A 27,724-nucleotide genomic window follows, 5' to 3' on the forward strand; every position below is an offset into this window, starting at 1 on the left:
CTTTTTGGAGGCTGCTGCACAAATGTCATCAATAGATGTTCTTGACCAAAATGCTGATGATACAGCCACAGACCTAGCTGAATGAGTTTGTGGAGATTTTGGTAACGTCATAGCTTTTTGACAGTAAATCTATGAGATGCAATCTGTAATCCACTTAGCTAAGGTGACTTTAGAAACTGACCTATGCGATTTAGAGAGAAAGATACAAAAAGCTGGTCCGACTTTCTAAATTGTTTGAGATAAAAACGTAATTGCCTGTGCACATCAAGGAGGTGTAGCATATACGCTCCTTTACTTGCAAATTTTGGAAAGAAAACTGGCAAGTGAATGCATTGGTTAATGTTATTTTCAGAGACTACTTTAAATAAAAAGAAAGGGTTAATCTGCAGAGAAACCCTATCTTTGTGGAAAATAATGGAAGGAGTTTTTGCCGAAAGATCCTGGAGTTCAGAAATGCTTTTAGCCGAACCAAGAAAGCTGTCTTCCATGAAAGAAATTTCAAGTCACATGTGTCTGAAGGTTCAAAGGGTTTTTGTGTCAAACCTTCAAGAACTACTGTAAGATCACAAGGAGGTGTGGGAACCTTCACTGGAGACCATAGTGGAAGAATGCCTTTCATAAAAGCTTTACATAATCTACAGGAAAGCTAAAGAACAAGCTCTATTTCCTGCATGAAAATTTGAAATTGCTGCCAACTGAAGTTTAATTATAGAGAAACTAGCACCATTATTGAAAAGAGTTGTCAAAAATTGAAGAATAGTTAAAATTGGAGCAGAAGAGGGATCAATGTCCTTATCTGATGCCCAAATAGAAAACCTTTTCCACTTGCTTCTATACATTTTTTTGTTGATAGAATTCTTTTTAGAAGCCAAAGTAATGTCACAAACTGAGGAAGAAAGTCTGGACTATCTATTACTCGAAGTGGAGAAGCCATGCAGTCAGCTTGAGGGCCTGAATGTTGGGATGTTGAATCTCCGACAGGTGAGAGAGGAGATCCTGATTGGGTTCTAGTATCCATACAGGACAGCGAAGATGACACCATAGAAAGGGGAACCATACTTGCAGAGTCCAGAAGGAGGTGATAAGGATTACTGAGACCTTCAGCCTGCTTTTCTGCAAAAATTTTTGAATCAGGGGAAAAGCAGGATAAGCATAAAGGAGATCCAAAGGCCAAGTATGAAGTGAAGAAATGCATCTCTGAAAGACACTCCCTGGAGGAGGGATCAGAACGAAGTACTTGCTGCACTTGTTGTTGAGAGAAGTGGAAAACAGACTGCAGCAAGATTGGCCCCAGCAGTTGAAGATTAGTTTAGTGTGCAAGCATGCCAGCTCTCCCTGGAATATGTGTCTCAATAAGAAAACAGTCTGATGTGATCACCCATTCCCAAACCCTCATGGCCTCAATGCAAAGGAGGTAAGACTGGGTTCCTCTTTGTTGATGTACCAGACTACAGTCATGTTGTCGGTTTGAACTACAATAGTCTTCAAGAAAAAAAGCATCTTGAAATTTCTAAAACACTAAAGGACTGCTCTCATCTCTAGGACACTGACATGCAACTTAGTCTCTTGGAGGGACCACATGTCTTGACACGCTTGGACAGTTCTTCCCAAGAAATGTCCCCCCCCGCCACCCCAGATGAGAAGCATCTGTGGTCACTGTGGCTACTGGGTTTGGAAGTACAAAAGGTCTGTCCAGAAAAAGACAGTCCGATTGTATCCACCAGCAAATGTGTCGCTTGCAAACAGGGGTGAGCTTTACTTAAAAAGACACGGGTTGATTTAGAATGGACCACTGTAGAGCCAGAGTCCACTGGAGAATTCACACAGAGAAGAGCGCTAGAAGATGTAGCACTATGATAGCTGCCATTAATCCCAAAACTTGAAGCACTAATCTTGCTGGGCGAGATGAATGATAAAGAATAACCTGAACTTGATTTTAGATAGAAATAATACGATCGATAAGCAAGGATGCTATTTATGTAGATGTATTTAAAACTGTCCCGATGAATTCCAGGCTCTGAACTGCAACAAGTTTCGATTTGGCAAAATTTATTGTAATGCCCAAGGAGTCAGAAATCTGAAGCAAATAGTCCCTGTCCTGCTGAAGTTGATGTTTGGATGGGGCTGTTAGAAGACAGTCATCTAGATATGGAAACACTTGGAATCCCTTCAGTCTCAACTGAGCTACAAATACTGACATGCATTTAGTAAATACCCTGGGGACTGTGGTGAGTCCAAAAGGCAAAGCTCTAAATTAGTAATGACGGTCTCACAGTCAAAAGCGGACATTTCTGGATCATCTATTCTGATATGATATTACATGTCCTGAAGATCTACAGAGGACATCCAATCATCCTTGTGTAGAAAAGGTAGAATGGACTGAACAGTGACCATTCAGAACTTTGCTTTCTTTACATACTGGTTCACTCTGCCTAGATCCAAAATGGGTCTAAGGTCCCCTGTTTTCTGTTGCACTAAAAAGGTGAATAAGTTCTGAATCCTATTTCATCTGGTGGGACATTCTGGATGACTCTTTTCAAGCAGCTTTTGAATTTCTTGTGCTCCGGCTTTCCTCTGACTGGGTGGAACATTGGGAAGTTTCTTCCTTTGACAATGAGGAAAAAGAAAAAATGGTATAAAACAGCCTCTGAATATTATACTTAGCATTCATGAATCTTTTGTGACGTTTGTCCAGAAGTCTAGGTGCAAGAAGAATCGACCCCCAACTGCCTCCAGAGAAGGGCAGTCAGACAGCACTTCAGGAGTGCCGATAGGGCCTATTCAAAACAGAATCTCCAAATTCCTGGTTTTGCGGGCCTTCTCTGCCTCTAGGGCAAAGTCGCCATTAAAATTTCCGAAATAAATAGGGCCAAAGCTCCAAGGGGGAGGGGTGGATCCATCAACACAAGAGCTGAACCCATCCCCTTGGACCCAGTGCTAACACTTCTGATCTGAGACCAGCTCTGAGCCAAGGGTATTACAGCAGAACCAGTCATGAAAGCAGTCGGAGTGGAGGAGGATACTTTCCTTGGATTCAACGCCGAATCTCTCTGGGATTTTGGATCTTGGGGCTCCAAAACCACAGGCCAGATCAGAGAAGGAGATCGAATGGACTTAAAGTGTACACTCACAGATCCGGTAAGGGACGGAGCTGGCAGGACCGCCATCTGGACCCAGAGAAACTTTCACATCATCCTATTCACATCTGCCTTTGATAAACTTCTGGAGGACCTAGAAGATGCTGTGGAAGGTGGCTTGGAATGTTTCTTTGGAGTTGCAAACAACTGTTCAGGCAAAGATGTTGAAACAGTCAAACATCAAGTGTACAGCTCCTACAAAACGTACTGGGCTTCAGATCCGAGGACTTCAGATCCAGAGTGGAATTCTTTGGTGAGGGGGACAGGACTATTGAAGCGAAAACCTTCAGATCAGAGGAAAGGCTGAGAGATTTCAGTTCCAAAGATGTCGGATCCATGATCTTACGGATTTTCTTAACAGGCTCCAAGGAAGACCTTGGGGTCTTTGGAGGACACCCTTTCTTATGATCCGAAGGAAGAGATTTTGAGGGGTTTGAGCCCCAGACACAGAAGTAAGCAGGGAGTAAATCTTTCAAGATCAATTTGTTATGCTTGTCAGCTGAAGCCCTGGAGTTAAAGGTAGTACACACTGAACAGGCTGTATTAAAATAGTCAGGTCCCAGACAATAAACGCACTCCCTGTTGGCATCCGAGTTGGGGATCTTATGCACACAGGAAGTGAATTTCTTAAAACCTGTAGGTTTTTCAGACATGGCCTTGAACTGCAGAAGAAAAAAATATCAGCAGAAACAAACAATATACAACTTCATTTTTTAAGCAAAAAAGTGAGGAAAAAGGAACGGCAAGGATCTTACCAACAATGGTAGCTACAGAAATTACCCTGTTAAAGGGATAAGGCGAGTACCAACAATGGCATGGAAAAACTACTACAATGTAGTACAGAAAAAAAAAAGAAGATTAATCTAACACCTGCGAAAAACTATACAGGGAGGTACAGAGAAAAAACATGTATTAAGAGATCACTGAGCAATTTCAAAAAAAGAAAAACTTTCTCTTACAATGAGAGTGGAACCTGTGTCGAACCATAATGGCAGCAAACAAGATCTGAGGTAACGGGGATGGAGTGGGGCATTGTGGGTAGAGGGAAGACCTCGAGATCTGGATCCGAATTCCAGGGTGTAAAGGGTTAAAATGAAATCGCATATGTTTTAGAAGGCTAGTGTATGTGTGTCCTAGAAAGTTATTGTGTGTGTTTGCAACACCATAAGAGGAAACATGGAAAAGTACAGAACATTTAAGTTCATTTCCTGAGCCTGAGGCAGCATTCTTTCTAAATCACATGGTAAGAAGAAACTTATTCCATACTAAGCTAGAAATGTAGGTAAGAAGTTGCAAATCTAGTTTTACTAAACTTGATGCATTTCTATTAGATATTTAGTAATGGTCTGAAGAAGAAACGGCATTAAAGAATGTACTAGTTAGGATTTTTTTCTACTGGATGCGAGCAGTTTACTTACTTATTTTATTTTACATTTGGTTACCGGGAAAGTACAACTGGACACAAGTCCTTTTTCAGGGGAGGCCTTAAAGCTCTACATATAACAAAAATGCATACAACAAAGATTAATATACTACAGCTGCTCAAGTACGGAAACATGACACTTTACATTTTACTTCAAGTTCACTTATGATAATAATAATTTAAGTGACAACATCTATGATTAAAATGAAATAAGATATACTATACTTAGGCAATACAGCTATTACATCTAGTAAGAAATTGTATTTTAGAAAAATATAGCATACTCCAAGGTTTTAAACTTAAAACAAGGATTAATTGTAGAAAGGAAGATGAAGGCATGAAGAAGGAGACTTGCAAGCTGAAGAGAGGTTTACTGCCTGACAGTAAGGGAGGGGTAGTTACCCTGAGTGAGCAAGAGCAAGATGGAGGAAGTCTAGCCTGGACACTCACAGTTACAGTGGAATAACTGATAAGGTTTATACTTTGTTAAAGTTCCTATAAAAGACCATGAATTATTTTGATTGGTGAGACATGGCTTCCTGCATACCATTTCCCACGTGTTACTTCCTTTAATAAATTATATTTTAACCTGCTAATGAATGAAGTTTATTTTATCATGGTTAAACCTTCACAGGTAATGCCTTAAAGACTTGAGATTTTTTTGAACTGCCTAGAGCTACTTCTGTAGAACATCACTTTACTGGGCCCTTTGATAGTTTTCTGTCTAGTGTTTTTTCTGTAGCATAAGTTCACAACTGCACCTCTCTTTGGAACTTTCAGTCTTGGCAGACTGAAAGTTTCTAAAGGTAAGTGTAGCTTTTGTATGCATGTGAGTTAGTATGCGAGGGGTACATCTTTTATTTATTTATTTTAGTAATATTGTAAGTTTTCTTTACAATGGGACAAATTTGGGTACTTTAAAAGAACCGGAGTATGGTACTGCTGCCAGACATATGTTTCAGAATTGTAACAAAGATAGCAGTCTCTACTTGGATAAATGGCATGAACTCACTAAAAACTACGGTAAAATTACTTTTCCACCTGCAGGTACTTTTGATAAAAATATTTTGTTAAACTTACAAAAAAAGACTTGGAGAAAAAGGTAATAAAGTTCCTGCTGGCTGTTGGTCAGCCTTTAATGCATGACAGGTAGAGTCTAAAGATACAGAAAAAGATTCTATAGTTTGTAGTCCAGCTAAACTTAAAACACAGTTACAAGCGGCTAATAAGAAGGTTAATAGTCTACAACATTCTATCAGTGACAGGATGGCTATGGGCTCTATCCCTTTAGGTAATTACTGAAATTGTAACTTAGCCGCAGCGAGGAGTCTGACGATGACTGCTTAGTTTTGCCCACAGCACCACAATCATCTCCACCTGACCAGCAAGACTCTGTTCTCTCTTCTTCTACCTCAGATTACTACTCCACCACCTTCGCATGGAAGGCAACCTTCTGAGTTGTCCACCTCCACTAGCCAAACGACTCAACCTCCTCAGTTGCCTCCTTCCTCTAGTCAACCTAAAACTTCTTCCTCTTCTTCTGTTTCTGACCGTACACAATCTAAATTACCCCAAATGTTTATTAGCTTTCCAAGGTGATGTACAAAGGAGGTATTGTCTTCTCTTCCTAGATGACAAAAGCTACAGTCACATAAATTTGTTTCTCAGTTCCCAATAATTATAGATGGGAATGGTTATTTTGGTCCTGATAAATTCAATCCAGATAAAGATGATTCTGATTCCTCCTTAGAAGAAGAAAAAGGAAGATGGGGTAATTACTCCAGCCACCCACCTACATCCTCTGCAACAAGTCCAGAACCCACAGCATGGCAGGGATGAAGCAGCACCTTCCACTATATATGTGGTCTGCCCTTGGTCGGAGGTTGATTTCCAAACTATTTTGGACTCTCTCCCATCAATCAGAACAAATTCAGCAAAATATGCAACAATCTTAAAAGGTCATGTTCAGTTGCAAAATCCTACTTTAGAGGATGTCAGACCAGTGATGGATACATCCATTCCACCTGATCTATTTAAACACATATGGGATCATGCTAATATACGAGACCCTATTCCTCTACATATGAATGTAGAGGCTTTCAGGCAGCTAGTAATCTATTACTACAGACTATTGCTGCAGTATGTCCACCACTACCTAACTGGGCCCAGAAAAACGCAGTCACACACAGAGAGGAAGAGTCAACTGAATCTTATTTATAGCATATGACAGACACTTTGGAAGACTTCTCAGGTTATACAGAACCTAATGAAGGTCGAGCAGCAAGTGTTCTCACAGCTGCTTTTGTTAATGGTTTATTGCCCCCCATTCGAGACCAGCTAAAAAAAAGTTTGTTTAACCTGGCCATGTTTAGGGCTTCATGAACTTGTTAATCAGGTTCAGTATTTAATAGACACCTTTATTCATGAAAAACGTGAGTGACAAGAGGAGCAACAGGAAATATTATTAAACATACAACTCCAGCAGTTTACCACAAATAGAGGGGAAAAATAGGGGAGGAAGGGGGGGATGTAATCGATTTAGATTCTCTCAAAATCAAAGACAATTTCCTCAGAATTTTAATACCACCCCAAATTCACAAGGACAGGGATCAAATTCAAATCTGTGTTTTAATTGCAGCTAAAATGGTCATTGGAGAGACAACTGTCCTTTCCTGCAGCCGGCAGATGCACCAACACAGTCTAACAATCCATTTGATAACCAGCTGTCATCACAAGGTCAGCAAAATGTCCACCAAAATGTGAGGCAACAACCTACGTGGAACACTCCTTGGCAGCCACCAGCTTGGCAGTAAGATAAATAGGATAGCCATGAACAGAAATCACAGATATTTCCTTTCATAGCTTTACACCAGAAAGGACAATTCACTGACAAAGTTCAAGACAGCAATATTCCCTTTCTAATAAATATTGGAGCTACTAGATCAATGATGAATGCTTCCGTGGCCAAGAATCTTCCTTTGTCCTGCAACTCAGTGTGAGGAGTCAGGGTATCAGGAGTCCCTTTAGACTACCCCGAGACAGCTTCAGTTCCCATCCAGTTGGGACCGCGGACAGACCAACATGCTTTTGTCATTGGAACCTCTGCACCCCTTAAACTTTTAAGTAGGGATCTTCTCTGTAAATTGCAGTGTACAATATTCTGCACACTGGACGGAAAATATTAAAATGTTCCCAATGAGTTTCCAGTGATGCAGCTGTGTGCTGTTGCAGGTGTTTTAGATGAGGAAATGCTCTTTTCTTTCCTTACTGACACAGAACCCCTACGGCCATCAGATGTAGATTACTAAATCCATGAAAATGAGGTAGGACTTAGAGATGCAACACCAGTACAAATTACTTTAAAACCTCATGAACCTTTGCCCATGGTAGCACAATATCCTCCTTCTGCAGGAGCAGAAGCAGGAATTGAAACAGTTATTTCCACACTGCTGCAAAAAGGCATAATTATTCCTACTAGGAGTCCTTGTAATACACCCATTTTGCCAGTAGAGAAACCTGGCAAGGACACTTGGCAAGGATCTGTACAAGATTTGAGAGCAGTGAATGCAGTAGTTATGCATGCTTTTCCTGTAGTACCTAACCCAGCAACTATTCTTAATTCAATTCTCCATTTTCCTACCACCTTTTCAGTTATTGATATTTCCTCAGCTTTCTTTTCTATTCAAATACACCCTAATGGCCGGTATCGGTTTGCGTTTATACAGAGGACAACAGTACACATGAACATGCTTACCCCAAGGATATGTATAATCACCCACCCTATTTTCAAGGAAAATGAAAAAGCAGTTGGATAAAATTCAGTTACCTTGTGGGTCTGCCTTAGTACAGTACGCAGATATTCTCAAAGCATCTAATTCTTTAGCTGACTGTCAGACTAATACGGTTTTCTTGTTAGCTAAACTAGCTGAGTTAGGATTTAAAGTAAACCGAGCTAAGCTTCAGCTTTGGCAACTGCAAGTCCAGTATTCAGGACATCTAATCTCTGAAAATGTATGACACATTTGACCCTTTCTCACTGCAGGTATATAGACAGCACCAAGATCTACTACTTTAAAACAACTTAGAGCATTTCCTGGTTTAGCAGTCTATTGTAGACAGTGGATATGCAAGTATGCTGAAATAATTAAACCTTTATTAGAACTAATGAAAAAGGATACTCCCAAGTTCCTCATATGGCAACCATGCCATGAACAAGGTTTTACTCAGTTAAAAATCACTCCTTCCAAATCCTCCAGCACTAGGACTGCCAGAATATTTTGAAGTGTTTTTTTTTTCTTTTCTGTTGTGAATGCATCAAGGCAGCATTGGGATCAATGGCACAGAAAAGAAATGATGGCTTTAGACCAGTTGCGTATTACAGTACAAATCCCGATCCAGTAGCAGCTGCACTTCTCTCCTGCTTTAGAGCTGTAGCCGCAACTGCCCATTTAGTTGATAGAGCAGCAGCACTTACTCTGGGTCATGATACTTTTGTTGCAGGTCCACGTGCTGTTAATGCTTTATTAAAGACTAAAACACAATATCTTTCTTCCTCTAGACTTTCCAAATAAGAGCTAGCTCTACTTAATAATCCTTCTTTGCAAATTATTAGATGCCCTCCCTTGAATCTTGCCTCTCTTATTCCTACTGCTGATGAAGGTAAACACCATGATTATGTTAATGTTAACAATAAGCTTCTTCCTAGACCTGATCTCTGAGATGCTCCTCTGCAGAACCCGGACTTAGTTTTGTACGTTGATATATTGCACATTAGAAGGGAACACTGACAATTAACAGCTTTTTTTCCGGTCTGTAGTACTAATCAAGTATTACCGGCTGGACAATTGCAGGGAAATGTTTCAGCTCATGTAGCTGAATTAGAAACCATTACTGAAGTTTGCAAGCTAGTACAGGGAAAGACTGTTACTGTGTACAGTGATTCAAGACATGCATGTGGAGTGGTTCATGATTTTGGAAATCTCTGGAGAGAATGACGTTATTTGACCTCTGCAGGGACAAGAATTAAAAATACAGTCTGTGTAAATGAATTGCTAGATGCCCTGCTTCTCCCAAAGGAAATAGCCGTTGTTAAATGTGCTGCTCATAGGTCAGATACTTCATTTGAAACAGTCAGAAATACCTTTGCTAATAGAGCAGCAAGGCAGGCTGCTTTGTTAAATGCTGTTCAGGCTTCTTTTTGCAGCTTCTTCAAGTTGAAGATGTACCTGTACCTTTGCAGGAAGTATTGTCTTTTCAGAACCAAGCTGATGACTCTGAAAGGGTAAGGTGAATCCGTGACAGCTGCTGTCAATCCCCAGACACACACTGGAGCCATCTGGATGGAGAGTTAAAAAGCATCACAAACTCCTACCACAAATGGCACAGGCTTAACATTTGTCTTCCCCATTTGGGAAAAAATGCTTTAATAAGACAGATTTTGATTGACTGATATGCCCCTTACGCTTCAGAAGTTGTTCAGTATCTTGTACAAACATGTAATATATGCCTTTACTTTAATGTTTCAAAATATGTGACTGTTCCCACACAGCAGACTAAAAAGCCATGGAGATCTTTTTGTTACATACAATGCGACTTTAGAGAATTACCAATGTGTGTAAGGTTTAAATATGTACTAGTTTTGATCTGCGTTTTCTCTGCTTAGGTAGAAGCATCAAAAATGATACAGCCTCAGTGGCCAAGAAGATTTTGTATGAGGTTATACCCTGTTTTGGGGTACCATGCTGTATTCAGTCAGATACAGGTACTCATTTTATGAGTCAGCTTATTCAACAAATTTGTAAAGTTATAAATATTTAGATGCAGTATCACTGTCCACACAGAACTCAGGTTTCAGGCATATTAGGAAGAATGAATCCTGAAAATAAAGTTAACAAAACTTACTGCAGAAACAGGTCTAAAATGGCCAGAAGCCTTGCCCTTAGTTTTGTTTACTATCTGTAGGGCAATCAGTGCACCTAGAAAGTTCTCCCCTCATGGAATCCTCATGGGATGCCCTATGAGGATGCCAGCCACAACCCTACCAGGAAATCTTGATCTACTGTTAGTTGATGAGACGATGCTTACTTATTGTAAGCAACTTATTTCTGTTCTGCAGCATCTTCAATCGCAGGTAATCTCCACCCAGCTCCAGCCTCAGGAGATTGGGTTTTTGTTTGTTTCTTCTCCAGATGACATGCCCTCCAACCTCGATGGAAAGGACCATTCCTGGTGCGCCTCATCACAGCTACCGCCATTAGACTCGAAGGGTCTTCAACATGGATCCATATCTCCCATGTCTGGAAAGCAGTGCCAAATGAGGGAAGCCAACAAATTCCCTTCAACCTACCTTCTGCAGCCTTGTCTGATGACAAACCGGTTTCTTCTTATACCAGAACAGAAACAGAGAGACTGGGAATAGAACCAACAACTAATACTGTGAGGACATCAGAAGGGGACATTTTACCTGAGTCAGTTGACCAAGTACCACTCATGGGAGCTAACCTACAACAACTTTTATGAAGTGTGTTTGGAGCACAGCAGCAAGTTATCTGTCGCAAAACATATTTGTGCCTGCACATTTTTGAAAATCCACTCTGACCCAGACCAGCTCACCATTCATGTCTGATCATTGCTGGAATGACTGCAATTGTTATTTTTGTTCCACTACTACATTTCCTGATCCCTGCTAAAACTGTAAGTACTGTTCAATTTAACAGAAAAAATAAAACAACTGATAAAATCTAGACAGATAACAGCAGAGTGGCATCCAAATTTCAATACACTTCATGGCACTTTGAATACATATGCTAAGACTCTAAATGTTAGTAACTATTGTATATGTGCCCACATACCTACTGCCTATGATTGAGGTATCAAAGAAGTTATGTTCTTACCATAACATTACATGTTTGTTGTCCTTTATCTCGCCTTCCCTCTTTCTGTCTGGGTTTGGAGCCATTCTCAGCTCTGACTCGGCCACTTCTAAAGCTCGTAGAGTCCCTACTGGCCCAAGGCTAGCCCCTTATCCCAGCATGCTTAGGGGTAGCTACCCAGATCTCATTTGTGAGAACTAATCACTAGATAAGGAGACCTATAAATTACCAAATAAAGAAGGTAACTAAACAATACTGCTTCCTTGTACCTAAAAAAACAGAAAAGCCATGGTGACAAGGACTATACCAACAGCTGAAAAGCAAAGGAAAACTCAGCCAAATCAGCCAAAAAGGAAATTCTTCTCAATCATCCAGGATGGGAGAAGGAGGGAGGGACGCAAGAAGGAAGGCGAGATAAAGTTTAACAAACATGGAATGTTATGGTAAGAACATAACTTCTTTATGTTATGTTGTCCATCTCACTTTCCTTCTTTCTGGTTGGGACAGCATCCCCAGCACCTAAAGCCTGGGTGGCTCACTGGAAAAGAGACTTCAGAACCATGGAACTAAAAGATGCCCTGTTCCGAGAGGCCATGTCCACTTTGTAATGATGAATGAAGGTATGGGGAGTAGCCCATGTTGCTGCCGCACAAATAGCATCTAATGGAAGCTTGGCATGAAAAGCTATAGAGGTAGCCAAGGACCTAGTAGAGTGTCATAGGTTTATAGAGTCATAGGTTCATAGATTAGTAGTAAGCAAACTACCCTTGCGAGCCTTTTTAAGCCTAGCCAATTATCCCATGTGAGACTCAAACCCTGCACCTTGTGTTTGTAAGGCAAACACCTTAACCACTAGGCCACCCTCCCAACCCCCATACCTTTCCCGGGACAGACACATTCCGAGACTCATAAGCATAAGTAATAGTATCGGACAGCTACTTTAGCAAAGTCACTTTGGAAACTGGTGAGCCTTGCTTATTCTGTGAGAAGGATACAAACAGCTGATCTGATTTTCTGTTGTCCTTGGTTCTTTGAAGATAAATTCATAACTGCCTGTGGACATCCAATTGGTATAGCTTGTACTCTGCCTTGTTGTCATAATTTGGAAAGAATACAGGCAGTTCAATGGACTGCTTCAAATTATACTCTGAACAGACTTTTGGTAAAAAGGAAGGATTTGTTCTCAGGGATACTCTATCCTTGTGAAAAATTAAATAAGGAGGGTGGATGGAAAGTGCCTGTAACTCAGAAACCCATCTTGCTGATGTAATTGCAATCAGGAAAAGGGTCTTCCAAGAATTTAAGAGGACAAGAAGTGGCTGGTTCAAAAGGAGGGAGGATTAGAGCCACTAGTACTAAATTTAAATCCCGAGGATGGAGAGGTTCTCGAATGGGAGGCCTTAATAGGGTAGCACCTTTGACTTTGACAAGAGGAGAGAGACCCGACATCGACTGGCAAGCACCCTTTCTTGTGGGAGCTTGGCTATCATGTCTCATGTATTTAGTTGAGTGCCTATAAAAGTAATACACTGAGAGGGCAACAAGGCAGATTTTTCTTAATTTATTGTGATTCCTAGACGTGCACAAGTGTGAATCGTGTGGTTCCTGGCCCTTAAGTGATGATGCTCGGTGGTGGCAGTGAGGAGCCAGTCATCTAGATAAGGAAACACCTGGAATCCCAAATGTCTCAGGTGAGCCATCACTATTGTGCCATGCATTTGGTGAACACCCTGGGGGCTGTGGTGAGACCAAAGGGCAGAGCTCTGAACTGGTAACAACTGGCTCACAGCCTGAAGCGTAAATGTCTCCTGGACTGCCTGTCCATTTGTATATGGTATTATGCATCCTGTCCATTTTTTATAAGTTAGTATGCATCCTGGAGATCGATAGAGCACATCCAATGGTCCTGACCTAAAAAGGGTAGAATGGACTGCAGGGTCACCATCTAGAACTTTTTTACTGCCCTGTTTAACTTGCTCAGATCCAGAATAGGTCTCCAGTCCCTGTCTTTTTTGGAAATAAAAAGAACCTTGAGTAAGTTCCAGATTTGAACTGGTCTGCGGGGACTTCCTGAATGCCTCTTTTGTGCAGCAAACTTTTTATTTCTACGGCTGCTTGAGCCCGAAAACTGGGTGGGATTGATCATTTTTGACTTCTTGGGGGTGTCTAGGAGAAGGGAATTTTGTAAACCCTGGATATTATGCAGCGTACCCACGAGTCTTCTTTATATCTTGCCAGGCTTTTGGGTACAGTAATATTCTGCCCCCGACCGCCTCCAGAAGTGGACAACTGGGCAATCCTTCAGGGATACTGAAAGGGCCTGGCAGAGAATGTATCCCTATCACCCTGTTGTGGACCCCCCCCTGCTGCGAGGTCGGCATCTCCCGTTATTATTTCCCCCTTTGCCCTTGGGGGAACTATCTCCACGGGTGTCCGGCAAAGCTCCCTGGGATTTACGGAACCACATTTTGCCACTCTTTTGGCCTTTGGGATAAGGCCGGGATGGAGTGGAAAAATGGACTCCTATGGCAGAGAGAGTTTTGCCATCTCGTTCACTCCTGGTAAGTCTCTCGAACTTGCGGCCCAAACAAGGTTGAGCCATCAAAGGGGGAATTCATAAAGGAGGACTTAAAGAGCTCCACAAAGTGACGCATCCAAGAGTGTCTGCGAAGAGCCACTCCTGTGCCTGCAGCCCTACTCGCTCCATCTGCTGCATAAATCAGGTGCATGGAGGAGTTAACAATGGAGGTTAGGGTCACTAGCTGGTTAGCCGACTTGGAAGCCACTCCCTCAGCTGAAGGATCCTGGAGGGTATCTCCCAGCTCTTTACGGAGATCCCTCTGAAGTCTTGTGAAATGTGTCAAACAGTTCAGTGACCAAAGAGTAAAGGCCGCTGAAGAGAAAACACACTTCCCATATCTATCCATGGCTCTAGATGCCTTGTTTGGCAGATGGATAGAAGAGGAAGTCTCCACGAGTTCCTTCTTGGTGGCTGCTGCCACCACCATAGCATCAACTGTTGCGCCTTTAGAGAGAAATGTCTTGTCCTCTGGTGCAGTAATGAATTTGTTAAGCCTTCTCGGAATGGGCTCCATGGTCTCTGGAGCAGTCCACGCCTTTCAACTCACTACAGACAAAAGTAGATCGAAAGGCGGAGACACCCAGGAGGTGGTGGGTCAGAAACCAAATGCGTCCAGGTACAGAGACTTGTCCTCAGAAAGGGCAAGGGACTTCCAGTTTCCCCTCTGCCTAAGGATCTCCAGGATGTCTGAGAATGAGACATCCTCAGAAGGGGACCATAGGGACCATTTCAAGTCATTCAAGTCCGTGTCAGAACTGATGGACTCAGGGGAGTCCACATGCTTCCTTTTACATCTTTTTTTCCTGGGAACCTTCTCTGCGGCATGCTCAGGAGAGGTCTCGGAAGAAGAGGGTTGGCCCTGTGGGGTGTCCAGGGGCATCGGTTCCCTACTCTTGGGACAGAGAGGAGGATCTGAGGCAGACACCGATATTGATGTGGACAGAGCCAATGGAGCCGAGGGTGGAACGGTCTTGGTAGACAGCACACTCCTCATCACCTCGAAGGCACCACGGTCCAGAAAGGAGGGAGGCTCCACGGAGCCTTGAGACCTCCTCCGCACCAAAGGTGACGGCTCCAAGGCAGAGGTGGGAGCTGAACTCACCTGCTCCAAGGCTCCGAGGGGGAGAATGGGATCAGACAAGGGTCCAATGCCACTTCCCCCCTCAGAGCCGACGAGACAGTCTCAGTGCCCAGACCTCTCGACAGAGCAGACTATCGAGGAAGTCAGAACAGATGTCGGAACCAACAAGGCAAGGGTTGTCAGAACCAACAGTTCCACCACTACTCCTTCCATACACTCTGGCTCCGAAGTGGACGCAGTCGGAGGAGGAATAAACACAGGGACTGGTTTGAACAACATTGCCACTTCCTTCTGGGCTGGGCCCGACAACAATTGAGCAAATACCCGTGTTTTGAGTAGTCTCTTCACCACTCTCTCCACATCAACATTCGCTAAACTCATGGATGATCGAGAGGAGTGGGCCATGGACCGGTGACTACCTGCCACTGACTGCAAAAGTGGAGACTGAAGCACAGATCTCACCAGGTGCAGCAAGAGATCTCAATCTCTTTTGGGTCCGGGATAGCTCCGAAGACATTACAGAGCCACCGGAGAAAAAGACTCCTTGGAGCCAACAATCCGCTCCAAAGCTTCTGAAGATTTTGATTTAGATTTTGTTGGCCCCGAAGGTGGAGCCAACGAAGAAGCCAGTTTGTCATTGGATTTTTTTAAGGGCTGAGTATCCGATGCTCCTTCAACCTGGGGTTTTAATAATCCTCTCAAAATAAGTTTGTTGCGCCTCTTCTGCAAAACCTGTGCGGTAAAGGCATGGCAAACAAAGCACAAGTCCTGCAGGTGGACCGCCCCTAAACGCACACAACTCTTGTACCCATCCGTAAAGGACATTTTCTGTCAACCCGAGTCACACTTCTTGAACCCTGACTGCTTAGGTAATTATTTGGACATAATAAACACCATAAAAGACAACTTGGAGAATTCCTTTTCCAAAAAAAAAAAAAAAAAAACAAAGGAAGGAAGAAGAGGGGTTTTAGCCACGAAGTTAAAGAAAAGGCCTCCAACTAAAACGGCGTCTCCCTAGGTATCAAGGAGGGATAACAGGACAAGAAAGAAACAACTGTCAATAAAAAACGGGCCGCCGACAACACCACCACTCAGGTAAAGGCCTGAGAGAAAACGATGGCCTAACAACAGCATTGAGGATAGGGATGATAAAGGAGTAATCACTAAACTTTGAAGAAATTTAGCCTTAAACAATTTGAATTTTTATAGAAACAAATCACTACTTAGCCTGAGTCAGCAGAAGACAATCTCAACGCTGCAAGCGGCAAATGAGATCTGAGTAGCTACCGCTAGGCATGCTGGGATAAGGGGCTAGCCTCGAGCCAGTAAGAACTCTTCGAGCTTTAGAAGTGGCAGAGTCTGAGCCGAGAATAGCTCCGAACTCAACCAGAAAGAAGGAAGGTGAGATGGGCAATATAACATCCATTGTTTCCAGTACCTGAAAATGAAGTTGATATGGGAACAGCTTTTTCATCAGTGGTACTAGCTAAAAATGCTTCATGGCATAATATCATATCATTTAATAAAACTGCTGTACTTAGACTTTCAGTGACTATCAAGGGATATACTTTTTATGCAAAAAATGGGACTGTGGAGGTTGGGCAGAGCAAATGTAATATTACTTGAAGAATGTACAGTGGAAGTGCAGTAAAAGGTGTGGTCATGCTGAAAGACTTCTATTTTACTTGCAAGTCTACAATATCCCTGGCTGCCATCAAACTGGTCAGGTTTTGTTATACTGAGGGAGTTCTTCCAGCCATTCAACATGTAAATACTCTGCCCAGTGGTAAAATTCGTAATATACGAGATACTCATACTGTAAAAAATCCAATTGGAAAGATTGATGTTTCATGGATTTATCATCATGACTTAGAATAAGCAGCTTTTAAAGGACTTTCTCATAATGACCTAGGTGATGATGCTACTTCTGGGGCTGGTATATTACCTGCTTATGGGACTGTAAAATCAGTCTGGGAGCCGAGAAAGCTCTCCATGCTATTAGAAGTGTTAAGCAACGTACCTTTTGAAACTGTTAATTTGATTACTCTAGAGCAGGTTGCCATACATGCAGTAGCATTCCAAAATCAAATGGCACTTGATTTTGTAATTGCATCAAAGGGAGGTATATGTGCACTCATACAAGAGGAATGCTGCTTGTTTATTCCTGATAACGAGCACGCAAGACAGTCATTTGGAAATCATCCAAACATGGCTGAACTGTCAGATAATATAGAAGTGGATAGTTTCCCAATGGGCTTGACTAACCAAATTGTTTTCAGGATGGGGAGGCTGTTTGTTGAAATTTATTATTCTCATTGCTATTATTATTATGGCTTTAATAGCCAAACTCATTGCATTTTGATCAAACCCACTGTTACAGAATTTGCATGTCAGTAATTTTTAAAAAGTGCCATGTACAGATCGTGTCAATGAAAGTGAAATAGCAAGTGAAAAAGAAGAGTTCAAGTTTTTGAAGGTTTTGGAAAAATGCATGACAATATATTTAAAGCATAAAAGATGTTTTACAATACAAGTGTGATGCTTTCTCAGCATCAAATGAGGGATTGTAAAGGGTTAGAATGAAAGCGCAAATGTTTTAGAAGGTTAGTGTGTGTGCGCGTGTGTGTCCTAGAAGGTTAGTGTATCTGTTTGCAACAGCATAAGCAGAAACATGGAAAAGTACAGAATGTTAAGTTTCATTTCCTGAGCCTGAGACAGCATTCTTTCTAAATCACATGTTAAAAAATTCCTTCCATATTAAACTAGAAATGTAGATACGAAGTTGCAAATCTATTTTTACTAAACTTGAAGTATTTCTATGAGATATTTAGTAACAGTCTGAAGAATAAACTGTATTATTAACTGTATTAGCATTTTTTCTGTTGGATGCTAGCAGTAGTATGATTGATAATGTTTTCTACTTTGTTAAAAGTTTTCCTATAAAAAATTATCAATTCTTTTGTTCGAGGAGACATGACTTCCTGAGTACCGTCTCCCACACGTGTGTTATTTATTTACTTTTTAAAGAAATTAGTCAGATCCAAACCCTTAAGTAAGGAAGAATGAAAAGGACATCAGAGTCTATTGTTTCCACCAAAGCAACTCTCTCTTCACAAAACACAATACTGGAATTAAGCAATCCACAGTGTGAAAATGTTGAGTCAAAATCTAAGAATGATTGGATGTTGAAAAACCTGGCAAGATGCATCACAAGAATCATAAATGCCTTCAATCCTTGAAAACTGATGATACCCTCTGGCTGAAGTCCGAGACCAATTTGAGAAGCTTAGGAATGTTTCCAGACAAAAGTATACTTTCAGGAGGGTTAGGAATCCCTTTTGCAGGGAAGAATCTAAAAGGCATCTAGAAACACAATTCTGTGAAATGGAATTAAGGAGAACTTTTTCACTGTTGATCTGAAAAGTCCAGCTTGAGAAGGAGGATTGTAACATACATGAAAGGGACTCCTGGCACCTGGCAAAAGACTCTGCAAAGATAAGCAAGTCATCTAAATACGGAAATATCTGAATACCCTGCAGTCTGCTTGGGGATCATAGGAGCTAGACATTCTGCAAACAGTCCCGGAGCTGTAGATAACCCAAAGAATAATGAAGAAAACTAATAATGTGACTCAAACACAAAAAATCTGAGGAAAGCTTTGAACTTTAAGGATACTTGTCACATTCTGATTTCACAATGTCTAGAGTTACCCTGAAACCTAGAAAGGGAATGAGAGGTAATATAACTTTCCAAGGTTAACTTCTTGAAGTTTTGTAGTTTTACAAACACGTTGAGAAAAGACAGGTTGAGAACTGGTCTCCACAAAGGATCTTTCTTTGGTATTAGAAACATTCTGGAGTAGAATCCCTCTCCTCTCTGGCTTTGGGCCACTGGTTCTCTGACCCCCAGAGAAATGTGTGTTGAAGAACCAGAGGAAAAAATTGTTTCGGAGGATGAGGAGGAAACTCCTTGAAAAAGAAGCATGTCTACCCAGTGCCATTTGTAACCATTCTGAAAAATTCTCAGAATCAATCTGTTCTCAAAAGGGGAAACTGAAAACCAGTTTCTGGGATGGACATGAAGGATACCTGCTTCTTTTTAAACTCATTTCTTTTTAGATGCCATCTGCTGGAAGCTTCATGGGATTGTTTGTTTTGCTTTATTACCAGGGGACTGAATGACTTAGGCAAAAAGGGGGCTGAAAAATCTTACTAACATCCCAGATCAATGTACTTGTTTCATCAAACTGCTTGAAAACCTGAATAGCAGATGGACCAAACAAAGCTTCTCTTGTCCAAAGGAGAATTCAAAATCTCATATTTTACTTCTGAAAATGTTAGATTCCAAACCCAAAGTATCTCATTACAGTAGTAGTAGTAGTAGTAGTAGTAGTACTACTAGTAGCTGTAACACTGGAAACAGAGTCAGCAGAATCATACATATTCTTCAAAGAAGGTTTAGACAGTTGAGAAAGAGAAATAATAATATGATTCAGAAAGGCTCTACCTTCAGAAGATAAAGTGGCAGAAACACTTCTCAAACTGCTCACACAACTCAAGTACTTCTGACATATGTGCCTGGTAATTCATGATCCTAAAGGCAAAGTGTTGAAGAAGAAGAAATAATCACATGGGGTTGGGAAGTCTGGTCAACTGTCGCCATCTCTCTCTATTCAATGTCATTTTTCTGCCTTCTTCGACACTCATGCCTGACTGTCATAGGTCTTCACTCACACAACCAATCTACCTCATTGCTGGATGCCCTTGCCTCCTCTTGCATTCTTCCTGTCTGCACAAAATCTTCTTCAATAGACTGTCTTCTGCACATGTGCCCAAACCACCGTAATCTGTTCTCTTTGACCTTTTCTGCAATTGGAGCTGTTTTGGCTTCTTCTCTCAAGTCTTCATTTCTTTGTCTGTCGCACAGTGTGCATCTTACCTACTTGTCTCAGGCAATTCATCTCCATCACCTCTAGCTTTTTCAACTGCTCTGCCTTTACTGCCCAGGTTTCCATACCATACTGTTCTATTGGTCAAACCACTGTTTTCTGCACCTTACTTTTCTGCTTCTTCTTCATTCTTCTGTCACATTCTAAACCCGATACCCTATGTCACTTGGCTGCAACCCCTCTGATTCTAGCTTTGATCTCTTCATTCAGACTTCCCTTCTCAACCATCTCTCTCAGATACCTGAAGCTGCTAATCTGTTCCACTATTATTTACCTTCTGTCTCAATTCTCAGCTTCTTCAGAACTCCACCATTTACTGCCACTACAACTGTGTATTCAGTTTCATCCTATGTGCCTTCAGCTTTGCATTCCATTCTCCTATCCTTTGATGAAGTCCATGCTCAGAGTCTGCCAGTAATACAACTTTGTCTGCATACAGCAACTTTGTTGCTCTGTCCCTCTGACATGTTTACTGATGTAGTCCATCACCAGTATGAACAGCAGAGATGAATCCTAGTGCACACCCACACCCACTTGGAACCCCTCTGTAAGACCAAACACTGTTTGTGCTTGAGTTATTGGGTTCTTGTATGCAGCCTGCAATAAATCTGTGTTAAAATGTTTCTGGAACTTCGAACCACCACAAGAATGCCCAAATCAGCTTTCTTGTAACCTTGTCATATGCTTTCTCCAAGTCTAGGAATGCTCAGTTGGACTCATTCCTCATCTCCAGCTTATTCTCAACTACCTGTCTCACTGCAAACATCGTCAGTTGTACTACCGCTCCTCAACTCTAGCTTATTCTCAACCATCTGTCACACTGCAAACATAAAGTCAGTTGTACTGCAGCCTTAACTGAATCCTACTTATCTTCCATCTTACTTTCTACTACTCTGTGTATTCATTTATCAATCATCCTCTCCAGAACTTGCATGCAGTGAGACAGGAGTTTGATACCTCTGTGTTTCCCACAGTTGTGGACTTGGTTCTTGAACACTGGCACTAGTATGCTTATTCTCCAGTCATATGGAATACACATTTCTCTCCACAATGTTATGAGTACCCTCAGGAGCCAAACATGTCAAATGCTTTACAATCCTTGTTCAAAGGTTGCCATTTACAATAACTTTATTAGCTGGTGAATATGAAATAGAAACAGCAGCTGGATCAGACAAAGTGAAAAAACAAATACTTAACAGACATCATAATGTTTCTCAGTCTATCTACCTTTCTGGGTACTGAAGATCGACTATCAGGGTTGCTGCAGCCAGAAGAAGACATCCCCCAAGGCTGGCATAATAGGAGGAATAGAAGTTGAATGTGGCACATCCACCTCTATCGTATTACAGTATCTCCTTAAAAGAGGGTGGAACATCCTTTTGTTACCACAAGAATATTTTTTTTTCATTGTGGATACAGTACCAAAAAAAGAAAACTTCTCAATATAAGAATCTGAGGAAAAATAATCCTTAGATTCAGAGTCAGAGGTTTGTGACTATAATGCAGAAAAAGTATTTTCCCTATCAATTATCAGCATCCTCGACCTCAGGAACTGTGGAGCTAAAGTGAATGCAAACATTATCCTGCTGATGTACAGAATTCAAAGCCTGCAATAACCCCTCAGCAAAGGTAAGTAATTCATCTTTTATCAACAGGCACAGTGCCTAACATGAAATATATCTAATCTTTTGTTTCTATTTTTTCCTAGTGGCATCCCTAGAAGAATGACTAATGGATGGTATTTCAATCTAGGAAATGGGTTTCTTACCCAGCCACAAGCTCCTGGTGAAACTCACATACTCAAAGATGAAAGCCCTCCCCCATGCACACCACGGACACTGGAAGAGCCAAAAAAGATGTGGCTAATCCCTAGTCCATGGTGGTGGAAAGGACTACACCAGAAGATCCCAGAGAAACCAGCAAAGTGATCTGAGGAACCAGAAGTGGTTACTGCAGAGTCACCCACCAATGCCTGAAGCTTACACTGAGCCTGCTGTACAGGGAAGTGATCTTTGACTATTTTTTTCAGGATAAGGAGTCGGTCAGTTAAATTGCCACTGTAGTCTTCACAAGCAGTACACTTTAGTTTTACAGAATAATATCAAGGTATTAAATAAAATACAGGAAAGTCGTCACAAAGTGTACACAAGCATAAAAACACATATGTAAAGTCCTTAAATTCACAGCTTAAGAATATACAAGCAGCACAATTTTCTCATAAAAAAGTGCCACAGCCAACCATAATAAGACCCAATAGCAAAAACAGCACTATAATTAGATATTTCTGCTAGACAGTAAACACAGTAAAAGCCTGTATTCTTAAAAAGACCCAGTACTTACTTCTTTCATAAAATATTAAAACAATATTTTATGTGGAAGGGTTCCCCAATGGGGATTTAGCTGTCAGAAAGGGAAAAAATCAGAGCTGACTACCAGTACCTATTTCCATCTTAAAATATGAATGCAATATTTTTGTGTGGAGGGGTTGTCCAATGGGGATTTAGATTCCAGAAATGGAATATCGGAGCCGACCGTCAATCCTATGAAGCCCAAAGGTGCCCTCTGAAGGGCAGATTCCTAACCAGGCTACTGTTTTCTATCTTGGATTTCTTCAGCCAGAGCAGCCTGAGGCAAGTACATAGAAGGGAGATATACACTTTTGGAAAGTGGGCAAAATACTACCCCATATTGTCATGGGTTACAGTGAGAATGATGATCACGAGGAACCCTGTGCACAAATGGTAGTTAAATGCATGCATTTGTATCAAAAGCTGACTACAAATGAGTCAATGCAACCACCTGGTGCACAGAATGCAGACTACTGGAAAAAGCATGGCCATGTAAATTTGGCACATCCATAAGAAGTAAATAAGGGGAAGCCATTTCATGATAAAAATTAGCACAGAAAGGGATTCTAGCCCAACGTAGGGCAAGTCACTAATGTAACTGAGAACAATGAACATTACGGTCCCTGTAGGACTATACTCACAAAACTTCACTCACTTAAATTTATGAATAATCATCTTGCATAAAGAACTAGAATTTCTATTTATTCATGTATCACCTTCCCATTGCTACAACTACAAGTTTTATGTGATTTTTGTCCAACACGTTTTTCAAGAGTCCAGCTGCCTCTGAAACTTAGTTCAGAAATATAATAATTGTTCCTTTTTATCAGTTTACAAGGCATTCATCATGACGGCAGTCTTAAAAAGCAAACAAATACAGTGCAGTTGAGTGAAAACTCAAATTACAGGGGAGATGTCTGTGCCAGTGGCATAGATGGATACAGCCCCAACTACAGCTCAGGCAACTAGTGTTCGATTAGTGTCTCACATGCTCAACAGCATAGGTAGGGAGGATAGGTGTGACCATCCCGTACAAATGGGTGCAAGCACTTGAATGCACATCTTGGTCAATCGCTGTTGGAGGCCAGGGTGATGCAGGGATGGGGATACTTGTTCAGGCAGGATGACATACCAGGAAGACTAATGTACATCCTTCCCTGGGACAAGATGAATGCATCTAAGGGAAGGGTGGAAATTTATGAGCAAAAACACTCACTGGTAACAATGTGACTCTGCCCAAAGTGCCTCAGTCTCCTCCTGGTCTGCAATCAAGGTCAGAGACGTTCCAAAGAGTTGTTAGATCTGGTGAATGATGAAAGGCCCCTAGAAGCAGCTAATAGTCAATTTAGAAGCCAAAAATGCTACAAAAAATAAGTAGAAAGCAGAGGCAGTATAGGCAGCTACAGAAGAAACTGACATGGTTTGAAAGAACCAGACAGTAAAACACATGACCTACACAAAAAAGAAAACTAGGGCATATAACCTACACAAGTCAGAAAATTAGCAAGAACGCTTGAAAATACTGTGTTTACGGCTGTGAAATCAACTTGAATTGAAACATTTACAGAAGCAAGTAGCTGAAATGTGACTGCATAAATGTGAGGTAAAAAGAAAACGGATGTGAGGAATAGTGACCATAGCCTAAAAACCTACTAAAACGTTCGTGTCAAAACATATTATGTGCTGATTAGCAATGTCAGCTTCTCTGACATGTCTGAAAACCTTGCTAAGGATTTGGGATGGTATTGGGTAAGCATTTGTAACCAGTGTCTCATTCATATGGAGCAGATGAAGTCTGCATTATTTGTTATGGAAGGGAGTGTTGCTATGAGTGGCACATTTGTACAAACAGCTGAACACTTTTCTAAAATAAGGATAAAACAAGATGAATAACTAAAATGTTCAAGAGCTGCTTTATGCAAAAATGTCCTCATTAAGGAAAACTATAGAAAAGAAACATTACAACAATGCTCTGTGGTCTAAAGTAAAGAAAAATGACAAAATCAAACCATTCATCAGCAAATCACACTGCATGCAAAATGCCCTCAACAATAAGAAATATAAAAAAAACACAGCAAAGACTAGAAATGCATGTTGAACAGAGTCAAAATATTAACTATTTGAACACATTCATCAACTGCTTAAGTGCCATTGCTTATTTCACTACATCAGACACAAAAGACTTTTGGTGTTCTTTCTTATCAGCAAAATAACTAAAATCAAACACAAAAATGCATTACAGATTTCTGTAACTGCTAATATCATCCAACAATGCTCAGTTTAATTGCCTCTGGAATTAACATTTTCCTTATTATCTCCTTCTGAATCATAGTAAAATGCAGTCTGCTCTAAAAGCACAGACTAAGTGCAACTCACATGAGATTTCGAAATCAAGTCTTCTTTTATGATTTCCCCAATTGATCCCAGATGCTGACAATCACAGTTGAAAGATGACATTTTGTTGGCAGTTGCTCTTGCTAGTTCTTCTGGTTTCCCACACGATATATTACCTGTATAAGGAGAGAAATACTTCAATGCACAGCAGTTTTTAACTGTTACAGTTAAATTAGTATCATAACATGTAAAAGACCAGAATGAAGCCAGGAAGCCACACAGAAGTATATTTAGTGCTTTCGTCTCTTTATTAGAAACTTCATCAGAATAAAACAATACAAACAACCCCATCCTTATATACATGTCTTGAATACATTAGTGATTACATAATTTCCTTTTAAACCATACTGCAAACAAGATAAAAGACATACAAGTTGATTAAAATAACTTACAGTATTAACTATGCAATTTTAAAATATTGACAATGTAAATTACGTTATGTATATATGTATATGTATATATATATATATATATATATATATATATATATATATATATGAGAAGCCAATGATTACAAATAAAATTTTGCTTTTAACCTTAAAATCGAAGTGATAGACATCGCACTGTTGAGACGAGGATACTCAGAGGCATTAGCTCTCATTTTAACAATCTGCATTCAAACTGGAACCTTAGTTTGAGAGACAGCCTTACAGAACTATCTGCAAATATATAGAGCCGAGTATATTTTTCTGTATTATTCTGTATTATAGAGCTAAACTGTTTGCTTAGATATCTGTTGTCTTACTGCTCTGCAAATATATAGAGAACAGTATATATTTTTTGGCTTTATAATTTGCACATTCCTCACATCTGTGTTGAAACTGTCCCCCCCCCCATCATTTCCTGCCTTGTCTTCAGCTATATAATTGAGCTAGTGTTGTGTGTCCTGTTAATTAACAATATGCATTCAAACTGGAACTTTAGTTTGAGAGACAGCCTTACAGACCTATCTGCAAATATATAGAGCTGAGTATATTATTCTGTATTATAGAGCTAAATTGTTTGCTTAGATATCGGTTGTCTTACTGTTCTGCAAATATATAGAGAACAGTATATACTTTTTGGCCTTATAATTTGCATATTCCTCACATCTGTGTTGAAACTGTTTTTCCCCACCCCCCTCATTTCCTGCCTTGTCTTCAGCTATATAATTAAGCTAGTGTTGTGTGTCCTGTTAATTAACAATCTGCATTCAAACTGGAACCTTAGTTTGAGAGACAGCCTTACAGAACTATCTGCAAATATATAGAGCTGAGTATATTTATCTGTATTATTCTGTATTATAGAGCTAAATTGTTTGCTTAGATATCTGTTGTCTAACTGCTCTGCAAATATATATAGAGAACAGTATATATTTTTTGGCTTTATAATTTGCACATTCCTCACACCTGTGTTGAAACTGTTCCCCCCCCCCAGTTCTTGGTTGTAGTTTAAATTTGGTGGCTTTTGCAGTGCCCACCCCACTGTAGATTTGATCTAAGACACTCCCCCAGACCCATCTCTTTACCGCATTCTACCTAATAAACCTTTTCTGCACTTGCTTTTAGTCCTTTTTAATTTAATTACATTTTTTCAAACTGTGTGTGGACTAATATTGCTACATATTCAAGTGTGCCAGCTTGCACTGCATGAGAATTGTATTTACTACTGCTTTTGCTACTTTTCTGAAAAAAAAAAATTAATCTGCTTTTACTGTACTTGTGTTTCTTCCTACTTTATTTTGCTTTTGCGTCATCTTAAAAGTACTCACTTGTATTTATTACTGCTTGGTGTAGCTTATTCTAAGCCTTTTAGTTTAAACACTTGTGCTTCAGACCAGTTGTTTTACATTAAGAGGGTTTGTGGTCTGCACTGTAGTGGCAGAACAGGTAGCTTACATCCTTCTAAGTTGGGAACTGCTGATTGAGGGCTCAGTGTCTGTTATTCTAAAAGTGTATTAATTCTGGTTTAAGCACTTGGGCATTCAGGCCAGTTATTTTACATTAAGAGGGTTTGTGGTCTGCAGTCTTGTGGGAGGAGAGGCTGGACTCTGCCCTTCTGAGCTGGGAATTTCTGGTTAAAGGTTTATAGTGCCTGCATATTTGAACTGTTTCTTACTGAAATTGGTACACCTTGTTTGCTGTAGCATAGACTAGATCCAGGCCTGCTGAATCTAGCTTTGTTTGTATGCTTGTTGTTTGTTTGCTTGTTATTTCCCTGGAACGCTAATTCCACCTATAACGCGGCTTCTCAGCGCTTCTGTGGATCCCTAGTGATATCTGCATTGCTTACTGTACTTATTTCCTTGTTTCACTTGAAAGAAAATTACTGTTTGTCGTTTTTGCATTTAAGTTACCTGTAATACATTGCACTTAAGTTACCTGGCAATTGCTCACTAAAGCAATTATACAAGTCAGCACTAAAAATTAAAAGCACTACACCCTCACTCCCCATTGGCCCTTGTTTTCAATTATAAAGGAATTCCCAATATTATTCTAGCATGTCCAAAGGTCAGTTGTCAATCTCCTCTCCGGTCCAGCTGGTGAATCTGGGAATCTTGAGGCAATGTTACAACTGCCTCATGTACACAGACAACCCTCTCCTCCTCTCAGCAAATTCCAACACATGTGAGAGATGCAACCATATAGCCAAACTAGAGGCTAAGTTCTCTCAACTCAGTACTGGCATAACCAGTGAGGAGGAGAAGGAAACCACACTCACTACAATTCCAGTCTCACATAGACCTACCACGACAGCAAACCAAACACATAATCACACAAAAACATACTCGGAGGCTCTAAATAAAGATCTGCCTAAGCAGCAGAGACCTCCAAAGCAGACACCCAAGTAACCGCTACCCCAAAACAAAACGTGCAACACATATCTCACAAAGCCAGTCTGCCGAACAGTCACAGCCCTTAAGGCTAAACAACACACCTGATACACTTGTAATAGGTGACT

At 40.7% G+C, this 27,724-nt stretch overlaps 1 protein-coding gene across 2 annotated transcripts in view; it reads right to left on the reverse strand.

The window, feature by feature from the left end:
• The window catches only part of USP33 (ubiquitin specific peptidase 33), a 1,637,494-nt gene that overhangs the window by 1,566,116 nt on the left and 43,654 nt on the right, over window positions 1-27,724 (reverse strand). For both annotated transcript variants that reach the window (XM_044085858.1, XM_044085859.1), the window contains exon 2: window positions 24,767-24,900. In XM_044085858.1, coding sequence (XP_043941793.1) covers window positions 24,767-24,847 — 81 coding nt within the window. In that variant the 5' untranslated portion in view covers window positions 24,848-24,900. The remainder of the gene's footprint in view (window positions 1-24,766; window positions 24,901-27,724) is intronic.

This window comes from Protopterus annectens, chromosome 10.part0, assembly GCF_019279795.1.
Source record: "Protopterus annectens isolate FY-2018-M chromosome 10.part0, PAN1.0, whole genome shotgun sequence".
Lineage (NCBI taxonomy): Eukaryota > Metazoa > Chordata > Ceratodontiformes > Protopteridae > Protopterus > Protopterus annectens.